This window comes from Haliaeetus albicilla, chromosome 2 (assembly GCF_947461875.1).
Source record: "Haliaeetus albicilla chromosome 2, bHalAlb1.1, whole genome shotgun sequence".
Taxonomy (NCBI): Eukaryota; Metazoa; Chordata; class Aves; order Accipitriformes; family Accipitridae; genus Haliaeetus; species Haliaeetus albicilla.
Window position 1 is genome coordinate 11,222,532 of NC_091484.1, and position 17,472 is coordinate 11,240,003.

At 35.5% G+C, this 17,472-nt stretch overlaps 1 protein-coding gene across 6 annotated transcripts in view; it reads left to right on the forward strand.

The window, feature by feature from the left end:
* ZMYND8 (zinc finger MYND-type containing 8) overlaps positions 1-17,266 on the forward strand; it is an 82,917-nt gene extending 65,651 nt beyond the window's left edge. The window contains exons 15-24 of one of the 6 annotated variants that reach the window (XR_011328652.1): positions 527-679; positions 1,544-2,047; positions 3,827-4,201; positions 6,280-6,470; positions 7,530-7,610; positions 8,654-8,732; positions 10,552-10,791; positions 10,960-11,117; positions 11,415-12,621; positions 15,836-15,869. Coding sequence is in view for 4 of the 6 variants with exons in the window: in XM_069806023.1 (XP_069662124.1) it covers positions 527-679; positions 1,544-2,047; positions 3,827-4,201; positions 6,280-6,470; positions 7,530-7,610; positions 8,654-8,732; positions 10,552-10,791; positions 10,960-11,117; positions 12,532-12,729 (1,979 nt within the window). In the remaining 2 variants the exon portion in view is untranslated. Of the gene's footprint in view, positions 1-526; positions 680-1,543; positions 2,048-3,826; positions 4,202-6,279; positions 6,471-7,529; positions 7,611-8,653; positions 8,733-10,551; positions 10,792-10,959; positions 11,118-11,414; positions 12,938-15,835 lie in introns of those variants that run through there. The other 5 variants (XR_011328653.1, XM_069806014.1, XM_069806023.1 and 2 more) reach the window with 5 other exon arrangements.
* Positions 17,267-17,472: the final 206 nt, after the last annotated feature.

Below are 17,472 nucleotides of genomic sequence, written 5' to 3' on the forward strand. Positions count from 1 at the left end.
ATCTGTATGTTCCAGAGTGAAAATTCACTGTGTATAGGAGAACTCAAGAGAAGGTTTTGCTGACATACATTTTATCTTAAATTCACTAACCTATTTAGTGTAGTGTAACAATCCACATTTTTATTTCTGTTCTCATGACCTACCTTTTAAATGGTGAGGATTTTTATTCCTATTTAATTTTCTCTGTGAATGTATTACTACTAGTAGTAAATAACGGCAGTAGCTTACTAGAAGTGCTATCGGACAGCTTACAGACCTTAATGATGATTTCTTGCTTAATTTCACATTGACAGAGAAAACATCCACATAATTGATGCATGTGTTTTGTATGTGAAATAGGTAGTATCAGAGAGGAAGAATCCGTTGTTTGTAGTAAAGTAATTTTAGAATTATTATTTAGCTTGTAATTATAAAGGAAGTGAAATATATTTCAGATTGTCTGCATTGTTACTCAGTAAAATTTGTCTAATCTGGATAGTGATCTCTTTTCTTGTTGTAAAATATTTTTCTTTGTTCCTTTTTCTAGATCGTAGCAAAGCTGAGATGGATCTGAAAGAGTTGAGTGAGTCAGTCCAACAGCAAACCACTCCTGTGCAACTCATTTCACCAAAACGACAGATACGTAGTAGGTTCCAGCTTAATCTTGACAAGACAATAGAGAGTTGTAAAGCACAACTTGGTAAGTATATCTCAAGAATATAGTGGACATCTGAAGGATATACTTGAGGAAATTCTGAATTGGGAGTTTAAAATAAGTTTTTTCAATAGTAAAACCTTAAATACTTTATGCATTAAAACAAGAGTAGAGGATATTTGAACTCTTTGAGGCAAGTAGAATGCACTGAACTAGCTTAATTTAAAATACAGTGAGACATGATGTTTCAAAATTTTGTCCAAAAGCTTTCATCTTTTAATCTGTTTTTGTACCATTCTGATGTAGATAGTATAACAGAATTAAAGTCTTAATATTTGCTTTGTAAATTGAAAAATTCAGGAATTGTACCTAACTTATATCCGTTGCACAAATTAGTATATCTAGTCACGCAGGAGCTGAATGCTGTTAGAACCCTTAGTGTTGTCTAGCGCTTAATTGAAGATGTTCTAGACACTAAAAAAATTAGAGATTCTCCTTGCAAAAGTTACGCAGTCTAAAATTGATTTTGCAAACATGCATGTAGGTAACTTTAATCAGGTGAATAGTGTTACTGATTTTAAGGTGGTTTCTTGTGGATAAAAATAATTCCTCTTTGCATTGCCAGCATTGGGTCATGAGTTGAACAAAGCAGCTTGCAGGTAGTGGAAAAAAGCAGTCAAAGGAGGGCCATTGAATGAAATAAAAATATGAATTGGAATATATGGAAGGTAATCCTTATATGTTCTGGTATTGTAAGGTAGGGCACTAAGGGAAGTGTTTATAGCTTAAGGACTGATAATTAATGTAATGGTATGTATACACCTTGTTTCAGTATACAGAGTATTTTTTTTTTCATAACGTCAGTCAGTCTGATGTCAGCATGGAATGTATTTTCCTCCCCACAATTAGGAATAAATGAAATATCTGAAGCTGTTTATACTGCAGTAGAACACAGTGACTCTGAAGATTCTGAAAAATCTGACACCAGTGACAGTGAATATAGTGATGAGGATCAGAAATCAAAGAATGATCAAGAAGATGGAGAGGACAAAGAAGGTACAAGAAGTGACAAAGAATCATTGAGCTTGAAAAAAAAACCTAAGCCCGCAGCACAGAATGAAGACAAGGAGGAACTTAAAAGCACAAGTCCAGAAGTGGAGAAAACAGATGACCTGGTCAAAGAGAAGGCAATTACAGACACTGAAAAAGAATTTTCTGAAAAGGGAAAAAGTTTACAGCATCCTGCAAAAGAAAAACTGAAAGGTAAAGATGAAACAGACTCTCCAACTGTGCATCTAGGACTGGACTCTGATTCTGAGAGTGAACTTGTCATCGATCTAGGAGATGATCATTGTGGCCGTGAAGGAAGGAAAACCAAGAAAGAATCTAAAGAACCTCCTCCTAAACAAGATGGTAGGATTAAATTCTTTCCTTCCTTTTTTTCTTCTGTTCTGTAGGACTGTTATCGAAGCCAGAGTTGTTACCTTTATTTTTGCGTTAAGGTAAAAATTTCTGTACTAAAACAATTCTAGGAATAATTTTTCATTCTTTGGGACTATGAAAAATTTTTCAGTCCCTGTTATAGTTTCTGGTTTAAATAAAATATGTTTCATTGAGTTTCCTTTCAGCAGTGTAGAACTAGGAATATCTGTGATATTTGTTCTGTGACAAATGTAGAATTTATTCAGCAATTTTTATGACTTTCAGTTGAATCTTTACATTTCCATAGCCCTCCCAAAATGGCAGGTATAGAAGAAGTTGGAACTTATCAAACATACAAATTGCATAAGGTCCCATTGAAATCAATGTAAGTGCTCTCAGTAATAATCAAAAGAACAGCTAAATTACATGTATTGTCCCTGAGATATTGTCCCTTGTTTCTATGTGTTGCTAAAAGAGGAAAGCCATCTCAGTTAATGAGTAAAGTGCTTTTGCTAAGCTTGTTCTGTATGTTAGCCTTTTGACAAAACAAAATAGAAAACCAGATTTAAATTGGTTGGATTGAAAAGTATTTTATTCTTCATATAACTTTCTCTTCTTGTCTCTATTTTATAGCGTGTTGGCTCAATCATTTTATTTAAAACTGTTTTCAATCAGTTAACTAAGAATACTTTAGAAGACAACTTAATGCTTCTGAATTTTGAATCATAAAACAAGAATTTAATGGAAAATTTTATTACGAGATAATCAAGAAAATAGGCTTATAAACTAAAAACAGAATTGTAATTTTGGGGAGTCTATATTGACTGATTCTAGATTTATTTAAAAATTTATGAAGCAAGGCAGCTTTATGAATTTCAGAATCACTGATTCATATATTACTAGTCGCCTAAACCAGTGATGGTTGAAATAATAAGTGATCCTAAAATTTTACTTTGATATAGAGGCAAAAGAATAATAAATATTCTGAGTGAAATAAAAAAATGGATGTAAATATTTATATATATATAGAGAGAGACCTATATGAATATATTCTAGACATAATTTGTGTCCTGTCCATGACTCCAAGGCCTCTACCTTTACTTGTGGCTATGAGATACTAAAATGCCTTGGTCCAGAAAAGAGATCTGATGCATGCAAATCTGAAGGTCTTCACTCCCTTTCCAGAAATGTGTCAATGCAACAGCCTTCTCTTTCAGACATGTTTTTCCTGGCCACAGCTTTGGAAGAATCATCCAATTTCTAAATTGATCTGATATGTGGAACAGTCAACTATAAACTCTGGAAGATTTTTGAGTAAACATAGATATCTTAAATACACTGTATATTTGGTTGTCAGTGCCAGTTCACCTTTGTTCAGAAAGTTTTTAGTATGCTATTCCTTCAGTTATTGTTCAGTCATTGTGCCTTTTGAATGTATTTTTCTCCTGAGAAATTGGGATGACAGGTGTAAGTGGTAACCCAGAAACATCCTAACAAATGCTAACCTTTCATATATCTTCCAAAGGAGGTCAGGCTGGTTTTTCTGGGTTTTGTACTTTTTGTTTTGGTTTCCTTAATGACTGACACTTTTAAATTGCCACCAACTTCAACTAGACTGAAATGAGTTTACTTGTAGAATATCAATTACCTTTTGAGGAAAATAATTCAAAGTAGACTGGAAGGTGCATATGGCTCTTCCAAAAATCAGATGGAAAATTATGAAAGGGATGTGTTGGTGAAAAGCTGGCATTACGTTTTATGGTTGTTTAGTTGTAGGTAAAACTCCACCTTCCTCCAGTGCAAGCACCCAGCCTCTGCCAGAAACTCCAGTACTTACCCGCTCTGCAGCCCAGACTCCACCAGCTGGTGTGACAGCAACTACTAGTGCTTCTTCTACTGTTAGTGCTCCATCTGCAGCCACTGGAAGCCCTGTGAAAAAGCAGAGGCCTCTGCTGCCTAAGGAAACTGCCCCTGCTGTGCAGCGGGTAGTGTGGAATTCTTCAAATAAATTTCAGACATCGTCTCAGAAATGGCACATGCAGAAGGTGCAGAGACAGCAGCAACAGCAGCAGAGCCAGCAGTCTCAGTCACAGCAACCTCAGTCCTCTCAAGGGACAAGATATCAGACAAGACAAGCAGTTAAAGGTATACACTTTCTAACTCAATGTGCCTGTGATGCCATAATTCCCCAGTAGTGATCTCAGTGCTCCAAGGCTGCCCAACCAGGAGTTCTTCCATATAAACAAAATCTCAAAGTGTGGTTCTGCTCTGATAACTGACTTTAAAATACAACAACTTACTCACCATACCTGCTCCTTCTGGTGTGTATTTATTTTAATGACAAAAAGTTTGTGTGTGTATCTGTATAAATATTTTTGTCATTCTTAGCCATCATAGATTTGGGAGAGTGAACTGAATTATTTTTCTGCATTATATGATAAAACCATTAACTATTCCACTTGCATGATGACCACTATCACCTCAATATATACAAACTGGATCCAGTTTTATCTGACAAGAAGCTGATCTGCAGGTTTTCATAGAGTATAATTTGACAACAATGAAATTACCTAGGCTACATTTGTCTTTGAAATCCCCGTTGCTGAACTCTTAACAAGACTTTGATGCTAGTTTACTGACCAAACAGCCGTGGCATTTTAGAATGTTTTCACAACTGTTTTCTTACCATCCCTTTGCCGGAGCTTTTGCTAGTAGTAGGCACATGGTAATATCAGCCATGTTTCTGTTGCTTCACTTCACTTCACAGCAGCTTGATGTAAATCTAGCTTCATTTGTAATTTCAAGTTAATAAACGGAACTGTTTACTGGTGTGCCTGAAGAAGAGAGATTCTCCATTCTGCTAACATTGCTGGCAAGCCAGTAATTTCATACAGAAGAGAGGTTTGGGTAATGGGTCATGTACAAATGTTTACCAGAGGCACATTTCTCAGGTCCCAAACTGCTTTTGTGACTGTCACTTAAGAAGTGTTGAAGAAGCGGTATCTTTCTACTTGTAGACTGCACAGATTTGATACAGAAAGATTCAGTGAGAAAAACAAATGTGAAACTTGGTGAAGTCTTATTTTTAATAGAATCGTACTTTAATATAAGAGCTTAATAATATGGGCTGAACTTTAAATGTTCAGCCTATGAGTTTGTTTTATCGATATGTTTGCTATTGAGTGCATCATAGCAATGTTCCATCTTAAATATTATATTCTAGAAATATATTAAATGAAAACTATAAAATTTATAGATTTCTTATATACTGAATTGGCGTAAACAAAAATATAGTATGTAGAGATAAATATGAGTAACTTTTTTATTTCAGTAATTCCTGTTTTGAGTATATTGGCAATGAAGACATCTTTTATAATATGAATCATTAAAAACAGATTGAAAATTATTGTCCTAAAAATACATATATTTTTTTAAAAATATTTAAGGCAGATAAGTTATTAGGGATGAAAAGCTGAGGGTGTTTGCATTTTGATTTGTACTCTTACTTTTTAATTACTCACTGATTAAGATTATTTGAAATACTGACCAAAGATGAGAAAACTTTTCTTAATCCTGTTTGAGTTCACAGTATGAATAACTTCTTTGCTTTAATGAGTTAATCTAATGTTGCTTTGCAGCCAACCAAGGGCTAATGTTGATCTGAATATATGTATATTAAACATGTTGCAACACTAATAATAATTAGTAGCATTAATAACAAAAGAATGGGAATAACACCAGGAAGTATTACTAAAGTAGGCTTTCTTCAACAGTGGCTCACTAAACCTTGCTTCAAAGCAAAAAGAAAATAAATTAAATAATATGTTTCAAAATTATGGCAAATGAAAATGTCAAAGTCTAACTTAAGCTCATACATATGATATTATTTGGGAGTTCTCCAAACTGAGAGGTTAGGAAGTGGGATGGAAAAGTCCCAAAACGGGAGGAATACAGACCCGAGGAAGACTTTTACATTGGCCAGTCTATAATAGTAATTTTCAAAGATGCATTTGCTTCATTACCTTTAAGCCTTACAATTATGTACAAGTTCAGTGGCTGGGCACTGTATAATTAATTGATTAAATGGCACCATTGTATAAATAAGATAAATCTTTGAAAAGGTTAGGTGCGCACATTTAAGTTAGACATTAAAGTTAGAAGTTTGCCTATTTATTTTCATAATTGTTTATGTGATTGATCCGCTGTATGTTCTCTTTCCTTAGCTGTGCAGCAAAAAGAGATCACCCAGAGCACTTCCACATCCACTATAACCTTGGTTACAAGTACTCAACCTATTTCTATGGTTACCAGTTCTGGATCTGCAAGTACACTTTCTTCCTCAGTTAATACAGACTTGCCAATTGCAACAGCTTCAGCTGATGTGGCTGCAGATATTGCTAAATACACTAGCAAAGTAAGTTCTTGAGCAAGGTTTTCTTGAAATTTTATTTCGAACATTTTTGACATTTCAGATTCTGAAATAGCTTTATTTTCCAGTTGTCATATGTTTCAAATTCATTCTATTAGGTAGGAACAGCTAGATTTTTGACGAGAGTGCTGAACCATCTTTTTGGAGCTGGCTGAATGCTGCCGTTCCAAATCAGAGTGTGTATATGATAGGCTTCAGCTGCTCAGACACTTTAGAACCTTTCCTTCTCAAGCTCCTCCATTGCTGCTTCTTATTTATGTTGCATTGTGTTTTAGACCATTTTCTCTGTTTTCTCCTGAAGTTGTAGATACCTCTCACCATCATATTTACAGTAAACATTAATATTTCTTCATCTGTGTCCAGTAATACATACACAGAAATGTACTTTTGTTTTAAAACACTGTATAGCTTTATCAGATGGTAACTTGTCGTAAGTGTGTATTCATGTATTAGAACAGAAGCTAAGTTGTCAAAGGGAAAATGTGGTGTAATACTTGTATCATAATAGTGACAGTGGGGCATGGGACATTAGCTTTTTATATATTCTCTTAGATGTTTAAATTTAAAAAATCAACGTGAATACTGTATAAGGAAATAAAGTTGAGTACCCAGGCATTAAAAGCACCAGAATTAATCTTGACTGTCAACTTTCAGTGTTCTCATTCAACCATACAGCCTTGGTGGGATTGTCACTGGTCAGCAATGTCAGTAAATGTCTTTTTTTATTTTTTTGCATTGAGTTTCTTCCCCAAATTCATGGTATTTTTTTTTTTTGTTTGCAAATTATATCAATGGCAATTCTTGGAAAAGTAGGAGGTCAAGCAGTTCACCAGTTCAGGACATTTAAAAATCAGAGTCCTGATCAAAAGTGTTGTGTTCTACCTTCTAAATAGTCCTCTAAAAGTAGACCCAGATAAATATATAGAGAGATATGGGCCGCTGTTGATAGTAATATAAGTTCACATTAGAGTGGTTGAAAGGAAGTGAAAGTGGGTATCTGTTAAAAATATATACCAAAGAAATTTTTTTTTTTTTGTCTTTCAGATGATGGATGCCATTAAAGGAACAATGACTGAAATATATAATGACCTTTCAAAAAATACTACTGGAAGTACAATAGCAGAGGTTAGTGTAATATAGAACAAAAAAATACTGCTTGTATTTTAACTTTGAAAGTTGCAAAATAGTATTTTTATATATAAAAGTACCATATAACTATACCTACAAATTATTATATATTGAGACTGTCTAGAGATACTAATTTCTATGCTGTTTTAGAAGTAACGATTAGATGGGCTCTATCGGATGGGCTCTAAGATAAGCAGTAAGCCATCAAGCCCAGATCCTTAAAGCTTCTGTTGAGGATTTAATTTTGTGTCACCTTGTTTAAAATCAGAAATTATGTCATTTTTTGAAAGTATCTTTTTTTAAACCATGTATTTGTCCACCAGAGGAAGAAGATTTTAATTTACTTCTAGTGCAGCAGCTTATTCCAGTTATGTGATTATGACCATAGTTTTTTAAAATACTTTAATACTTTTTGCCTTTTTTATGAAATGCTATATATTCCTTTTAATTGTCTCCAAATTTAGTACATAGTATCTTCTAAGTGTTATCTCTAAACTTGGAAAAAGCAGATTAAGCAGTGTAAACTAAGTACAAATGTGAACAAATAAAGCTCAGAGTTAAACGTGTTTTAACCAACATAAGGCAGTCAGAATTTTGAGCAATTATATTTGTATTCCCAATCCATAGTGAATTAAAAACTTGCTTTCCTAATCCTCATCTAGTTAAAAAGAAAATAAAATAAATGAAATGTCATACTAGTAAATGCAAACAAAACCGAGGAATAGGTTTTTGATTCCAGTCAGAGAAATTTGAGACTTAACTAATTTCAGAGGAAGCAGGAGCAAGTTTAATAGAAGTGCTTTTTGTTTTCAAACAATCCTGTACTTTTTATGGTATGCAAATCTAGCAAACAAATGTTTAGAATACTTCAGACTTTGGTTTAGGGTTTACTATGGTCTTGTCCTCCTGTTAATATGGAGGAGCCTTGATGTAAGTGATGATCAGGCTCTTTGCTTTGAGCATGTTTTTCTGTATAATAATTATGTATTATGGACTGCACCCTGTTTATTATTACTAACTATTGAATTTTTAACATCTAGATTCGGCGTTTGAGGATTGAGATAGAAAAACTTCAATGGTTACATCAACAGGAACTCTCAGAAATGAAGCATAATCTAGGTATGAAAATGACAGTCCAAAACAGTGTGTCAGGCATTGTCCTAAATAGAAAATCCAAATGCTTATAGTATGTATTACCTTCATCATGTGATACTACAAGTTGTCCAAGAGAACGACAGAAAACCTTATATAATGTGCTGTGCTGATGTTAGCAGACACCTTTTGAGTATGTACACAAAGTTACTTTATCTGTGCATATCAAACAACAGGTGTTCAGCCCTCTGAGCCAAATTTAGGCTACAGAGAGCTTTTGATAGGACAGAATAACTCTTTATTTTATGCATCACGGGATAATCCCTCTTCATGAGATATTTTATGCTGATTATTTTGTACTAATTCTCATATGAACCAAGTTCTGTTAATATAGCCACTGGGGGAACCTGCTTCCTCTGGTATCTTTGTAGATTGTAGCTGACATTTTGGTTCAGATCAGCTGTCGGTGTATATACTTCTTTATTTATTTAAAGTGAATAGATAACCTTGACTCAATCTTGGTGCCAGACAGTCAGTGAAATAAAGTAAAAAATCTACCTTAAACAGATAAAAGAATGTACCTCCTAGGAGGGGGATTTTCATCTCTGCATTCACTCAACCATATGTGCAGGAAATGAAACCATGGTCAAAATGTGATTCCTCTTAAATTATCTTTTTTAATGCACTGACGGGGAAGAAGGTTGCAATGGCATGATCCAGTCTCCTTTAAGCTACGTGCAGTCCAAACAGCCTTAGGACTGTGTAATACAGCGTCCTCATCCACTTTTTTACTCTCTTTTTGCAAAGCACATCTGGAATCAAAGTGAATTAAGGGCTCAGTAACTCCATATTCAGACTCATGTCTTTGGTTTATTAGTAACATTTTGCTCTTTCAAATCAGGGTACACCAGTTTTTCCACGGCTGCAGTCCAGTTATAGCATTCTTTGGAATTCCTTGGGTATGGCAACAATTCATCTGCAACTCGCAGAACTGAATGTCTACGTGTGCTCAGAAACAAAAGAAAAATCCTTTAAACCCTTTGTTACCAGTCTTAAGCTGCTGATTTAAATAAACACCTTTATCAGTGTTTTGAAAGTATGTCAACTTCGGAGTTTTTCAGATGACTCAAAGATTCATCCTGAGTCAAGATGGCTAGAATTGGAATGCTTTATTTGTATTTGCCCACTTCCTTGAAGATTCTCTCAAGCCCTCTTTCACTCATAGTCACTCATAGTGACTGAGGTGTATCAATTTATAACTGCATTAATAGTGGGTGGCTCTCAGAGCAATCCTGAAGTAAGACTCAAATGTACAGCTTGAATCACATAGTGATGAGTTTTTACAACTTTGTCAGTGTCCCTCTTGGAACTTCCACATTTTTCTTTGTAAAGAAACCAAGACATAATGAACAAATTATTTGCTTTTACTTATTTATGAGACAAGAGAAGAAATATAATTCTCTGTATTTTTGGAATATTGGAGCAGAACAAAAGTTTGGGCTTGTAAAGACAAAGTATGATAGCAGCAGCTGCATACATCCTTGTTGTGTTTATGCTGTGCCCAGTACACCCGGATTCTGATCCTTTCTGGGACATCGAGAACTAAAGTGTTAAGCAAATGGAAGGTAACGGTTAAGGGTAAAGACCATGGTGCCAGAATAAGAAAAGAAGATGGAAGACTTTCATTTGCTGAGTAGGTATGAAAGAGAGATGCCCAAACTCAGGGAGTATTTTGATTGTTAGTTTTAATTTCATATTGTCTTTAAACTCATGAAAACTATTGTTTTGCACCTTGCTGTTGGGGGGTGGAAAATGCAAAACTCATCTTTCTTTGCATTTTGAGTAGAACTGACAATGGCTGAAATGCGTCAGAGTCTAGAACAAGAACGAGATCGTTTGATTGCTGAGGTGAAGAAGCAGCTGGAGTTGGAAAAGCAGCAAGCAGTGGATGAAACTAAAAAGAAGCAGTGGTGTGCTAATTGCAAGAAAGAGGCCATTTTTTATTGCTGTTGGAATACTAGCTACTGTGACTATCCCTGCCAACAAGCTCACTGGCCTGAGCATATGAAATCTTGCACACAGTCAGGTAATCTTGCTCTGGGTTGCCTGTTTCACAGCTGAGGGGGTTAGGGTGCGTGGATTACACAGTGACTGAATATTCTTCATTTGTATGGGTGCAGATGTGCCTGTGAAAAGTGACTGTGGACTGGTACACCTGAGTAGTGGCTACTTTCTCTTTTTTCCTTTATTTTAGCTACTGCAACACAGCAAGAAACAGATACTGAAATTAGCACAGAAACATTAAATAAATCATCTCAGCCCAGTTCAAGTGTGCAGCCTACACCCACAGAAGCAGCCAGCACCCCTAAGGAAAAGGAAGGTTCAGCTGATAAAAGCAAAGAGAGCGTTACAGTGAGTATCATTGTGGTCACTTCAAACAAAAATAATATGTAAGATTTTTCTGAAACCTACCCCTAAAGGCTTCCCTGGATCAGCCAGGAATTTATGACCATTTGCATATTTCAAAGAGTGTGATTTGGGGAGTGAGATAGGGACTTGTGGTTTTTTTTCTTCATCTTGGCAAAAAAATCTCCTTCTGCCCTCTGGGAACACCCTTTCCCCTTCACTCATTCCCGCTAAAACCTTGTGTTGGCTTGACTCATCCTTCCAGCCAAAGGGGACTGGACCTCTTTCTCTCTCTCTCTCCAGGACCCATCAGTGTAGCTTCTGGTCTGGATCTTTCGATACAAGTTGCCTTCTGATAAGCAATACTGACTGCAGCACTTCCAAGCCCTTCTTGCCTGGGGGTTCAGAGGCCAAGCTCAAGACCTGCATTCAAATCAACTTACTTTATCACAACAGACTGCCACTAGGGTACCACAATGTTCCATAACACTGATACAACAATTCACCTGGATCTACAGTTAACGGAGCAATGTGCAGTTACGAAATCCTCCATAGCATCTACTCTGATAGTATTCAGTAGGCAAGGATGAGCAAATGCTCTAATAAAAGGGACTTAACATTGCATATATAGAAAATGTTTATAGAGAAGATTCTGCTTTATAGGTAGGGCTTGACTATTAGCAATTTCAGCATCGTTTTTCTTCTGCCCATGCAAGATTTATTAAATGAAAAAGTTTATGGGGGGGCTGATCCTTCAAACCCTTACACATGATCCCCCATATCAGTAGGAGCCTTGTTGTATTTTAAAATATTAAAAGCAAACTAATTTTGTAGTATCGTGATTCCAGCATGATGTCTCATTGAGATAGTCCTATAGAATTGGGAAGCATAGTAAGCTAGAGAGCTGTGTTCATTTCTTGACACATTTGCTACTGTCTGGTGTTAGATCTCTGGACTTGACATGTCATCTAAGGGAGTAACTTGGGAGACAGATTTGGAGAGGGAAGAAGGATGTGCTGTTCCACCTGAATGCTTTGGTGAAGTTAGTTAAACTCTGGCTCAGTTGGTGTTCATATGCATTGTTTGTGGCAGCACAACCTTTGAATTACTGGGGAAATGGGGGATGGAAGAAAATCAATTACTGAAAAACTTTTGCCAGGGAGTATTCCAGTTATACAAATCTGGAATTGCTTTCACATAGATGTTCTACCTGAAACATCATGCTGTATACATTGATCACGTTCATAATTTGAATTTTGTTTTATTAACAAAGAAGTAACCTGTGAATTCATTAAGATGCAAATTTTTAACACAAACAAAACATCCAACATAAATTTCATATTATAATAATAATAACAACTAGGTGGAATTTATGTAAAAGCTGAGACTTCTACTGAGGTTGCCTGTGCTGTCTCTGCAGATAGCAACAGGTGTGACAAGCAACCAGCCTATAAAACTGGTCCAGGTACCGCAGACCACCACCTATATTCCAACTACTCAACCCACAATTGTAAGTACAATATCATCATTTAAAGTCTGCAGTAGTACTGTTCCTGGCATTAAAATTGCTCAGTATTTCTGGGGGGTTGTCTCCATCTGCTGTTCTATCAAGATATGAATTCACTGGTATAGTCTCAACTTGCAGTGCAAAATGTCTTATTTTGCTGTGCAACATTCCACCTTTCATTTCATCATTCATTATTACAGTGATTCAGAAATTGTCATTAAGTATAGCAAAGGCACTGAGGACAGTCAGACTTCCATTTTACATTATGATGTTAGTTATTTGTCTGTTTCATGTATATATTTGACCGCAACATCAATGTAAATATATAGAATTTAAATATCTTTTAAATATCTTTTTGTTTATGGTATCCTAAAGAGATTTAATTAATTCTCAGCTATGCTTGATATTCCTGCAACATCTCAGTAACTATGAAAGAAAATATGCATTCATCAGTAGTGTATCTCCCATGCAGTCTTGCACATTAGGGTTATGAAATTACGAGAAATAGCATTGGAATCAGACCTGTTTTTTTCCATCAAAGACATAATCAAGGACACTTGAATTCCATAGTGTCAGTCACAGGAGATGGGACAGAAGTGAGTTCAGTTTTGTATTTTATGCACCATAGTATCCCATTCTTTCAACTGCTCATGCTCTGCAGTTCTCACTTCAGAGTCAGCATGGCATCTGAGCTGACATTCTTCTTACCAAAAGGAAACATGCTGATACTGCACTGGTAACTGAATGGCATGCTCAGTCTCAGTGGTGGGTTCAACAGAGAAGCCCATGTGTGGATAAATAACTTCAGTTAATTTTCTGACTGCAGTTAGATAATTTATAATAATAACTATGTATTAATTTAACAGTGTACCTTAATCACACGGTGATTGTGAGGCCTAACTTGCTATAGAAGTTACTCTGTCATTCTCTCTCCTTGCGTACACACCCCCATGCGTGTGTGTGCACACCCCCCCCAATACACCCCCACAAGCTGCAGGATACATGCCTCTGTGTGTGTCTGTCTATGAATACGTGCACATGCACACATACATACAGTATTTTATGGCCATTATATTCCACACAAATGTTATTGCGCTTAGTGGGGAACATGACTTCTCACATTCCTAGCAGCATTTTAACTCGACTCATTTTGTCTCAGCTGAGAGCACTGTGCACCTTTGCAGCATTGGCCCTAAGTTGCTTGGACTGAATTACCATAACAACAAGGTTTATATGTGTTTTAAAATCAAATAGCAAACATCAAAGACATTAGGCTCTTTTGTGAATAGCTGAGAGGTTGTAAGATCATAAGGTGGTTTTGTGTAATATTCAGAAAAATGGCAGTTACCTTCATTGGTTTTCTGTAATACAAAGTGTATTGAGTTCTGTAAAGCATAATTGGAACGTCTGAAAGGTTTCAACCTTTATTTGTGCATGTTTAAAACTTTGTACACATTTGCATTAGTCTTGCACAGCTACAGACACCTCTGTATTCTAATGACTGCACGTGCAATTTAAATAATTTTAAACCTTAGTGCATGTTTAATATGTATGCAAAATGTACATATGTGTAAAACTGGCAGAGGTGGAAAATTTACCTCTCAGGGAATGATCTTAACACATTTAAGGAGTCTCACACATTCCATATCCTGATCGCTGTAAGAACTGAAACTTAATTTTTTCATTTGTGTGTGTATATTTGAAAGGGGACTGTGGCAACCTTAATTTCCCCACCTGTAGTACTAACAGTGACTTACCTAATGGCTTCTTTAGGGTTCAATTTGCACTTGGTGTCCAACTAGGAATTTCCTCCTCTGAACAACTTCCAGTGTATCTTCTGGGTACCATTTCCATTGAACCCTCTATAGACATCTGAAATCATTACAAAATGGCAGTAATCTTGAATTTATTTAGCAAATTGGTTCCATGTTTGGTTTTTATTCTTTCTGCAGTTAAAATAATGTAAAATATGAATTCATCGTCTTTGCATTCCAGGGAATGGAATGAGTAGGCTTCTGGAAGGCATAGATTTTGTCACAAAGGAGCTGATAAACACTCTAGGCTATAATCCATCTCAGCAGGGATACTCGCAATCTTTGTTGAATACCATTAAGACAGTAATGTGGTTTCTTAAAACAGTGTGGGGAAACATTGGGCTTCAGTGAATTTGTATTTCTTCTTCCGTGTTCTCTTTGGAATGTCACACTACCATCAGGGGGAAGATCTGTGCATCCCTTTCAGATTCCTCAAAATCTCACTTCCTGTTTCTTCCACAAAATATTGTGAACTGAAATGGATGCATTTGTTTGATCACCAGTTGTGCATCACTGGAATTGTATCAAAACATACTTGCAGTTTGTATGGTGTAGACATTTCTAGACTTTCTCACATTTTTGGAGGAAGGTTAAGATACAGACTTAAGATTCAATAAATCCTTTTCCAGATCTTCCAGAGTGATGTGATCTTGACCAGATTGTTTAACATTCTTGTGCCTTTGTCTCTGCATCTGTAGAATCAATTACCACCTATAGAGATGTCCTGAAACATCATTTGTCAAGATCTATAAATCATGATCTGTATGATGGAAGTGAAAAGTTTATTATATATTAATATTTTTACAGGGTGTATAAGACAGTTCCCAATAATGCTGATGTTTTTGTTATTGATTTGTGCAAAAGTTAACTTAAGTACTTTTTTGTTCACATGGATGTTCTTTGTTCTCCTCTGTGTAGACTGAATGCATGGGGAAGTTCCTTTTGGGGAAAAAGATTTAAGTAATGTGTAACAAGAATATACTTATAAACAAGGGTATTTTTGTACTCCAGTTTGATTTGTCAAAACTTTTTCAAACGACAAAGGATTTTCTTAGCCCTTTTTCCTCTTCCCATGTATTAGATTAGGGAAAATACATAACTGGATGTAACTATGAAAACCTAACTCTCCAAGCACAGACATAGTGTATACAGTACCTGTAGGACCACCTGTCCCTGTAGATATATAGTAGTAATAATAATACAGAACCACTCTTGGCTATAGGAAGTAATACACTACTTTCTACCCTGGAATGAGGTACTATTGCGGTAATAAAGGTATTAGTTCTTGCAGAAAACTTTGAAACTTATTCTGGATTTCCCCTGGAAAATAGATCTCTCTTTCTGTGGTCATGTTTATGTGACCTTTAACATAACGATATGTTTCTCTTGGTTTTAATCCACAGACCATTCCTGTAGTGGTAAGTCCTTCTGCTGGGACAGTGGCAATGAGAACTGGAGTTCAATATGTTCAGACCACAATGCCAGTCCAAGTACGAAGAGTCTAACTGCTAACAAGAAGTCCATACAATTGTTGGAATAAATAAATCTAATAGAAATGTGAAAAATAAACACAGTTCTTTGGATTAACCTCAAAGGTTCAGACTTTAGCTTTGTATATGTGTACAAAGCATTAACTACACTACATTAATGTAAAGCATTAGCGCTGGCTTAGAAAAGCTGAGGACAGGTAAGATCCATATTAAATCTATGCTTCTTTTGTAAATAATGTACAATTTGTGGATGTCATTAAAGTTAGAGTACCATCTCCTTTTTATATTTGTATTGACTTTAACTTATAAAGAGCGTTTGAAGTTGGAAAAGGAAGGTTTGAAACAGCCTTATCACAAGCTAACACTGAAAACTGGTCTTGGGAAACTGCAGTTACGCATCAAATAATGCAATCATGAGAATCCGAACAACTTGATTTGCATTTGGATTGAAAAAAATTTCTGCACTTTGAAACTCTTGTAGAATTTCTTTGAGCAACCAAGTGATGAAGGGTATCTTTATTCAGTTAATTGTATTAGGCAAATTACGACATTTCCAATCTGTGGACCTGAAATACACAAAGTTCTACATTATTTTTTACAACGACCAGACCGTTAAAATTTATGTTGTTTACAGGTTAAAAATAAGTTAAAATTTCATTCAGCCTAATATTAGAAAAGTTGGAAAGTGTAATACCAGTTGGTTGTAGCATGATTTCTGATCATTGATATCAAAGATTGAGCAAAGTTTTTCCTATGCTTCACAGTTCGGTTTGTTTTTTTTTAAAATCCTCCAAAAGGACTTGGAACAAGAACTAGGTGTGGAGAAAAACATGGATCGGGAAACATGGGCAAATGACTTTTGATGCTGGGCCAGAGCATGTATTATTTATATGATGGAATTTATGTTTTTATGTAAGCATGAAACAGTACAGTATGAGAGAAAGTAACCCATGAAAATGCTGTCTGTTACACTTATACTGTAGTACCATTTTGTATGTTGTGTAAAACGAAAGCATTGAACAAAGCAAAGGTGATGTATGTATATGAGAAAATTAATTGTATGATATCATTCCAGTACATTCTGTTGTACATTTTAGTCATGTTGATTTCTCCCATTGTTTATAAAAGAATGCGGTTTGTACAGTCTCCAGCTAGTACCCATATTAGAGGGGAAAAAGTATTAGAAGAAAAAAGCGAGAACAGAATATTCGTGAATTGCAGTTGTGTCAAAAATAGCCTAGCTGGCCTTATTTGTGAAGCATAATTGCTTTTAGCATATGGAAGTATTTTTTCACATTTTCTTTGTATAAAATTTGTATTAAACTTAAATATCTTTTTTGACAATTGTGTTTCTTTGTGACTAAGGTGACACACACGATATGCTTTGGGTTTCTCCAATTTTTCAAGAAACTTCACAATTTTTTTATTAAACTGTTTTAGAAGAATGTTCTGTGTTCCTGGATTTCCAGTTTCGTTTCAGTCTGGATGAATGTCCATTTCTGCACAGTCTCCAGATCATAGATAATTTCACTTATGTTGGGATCTTCTGT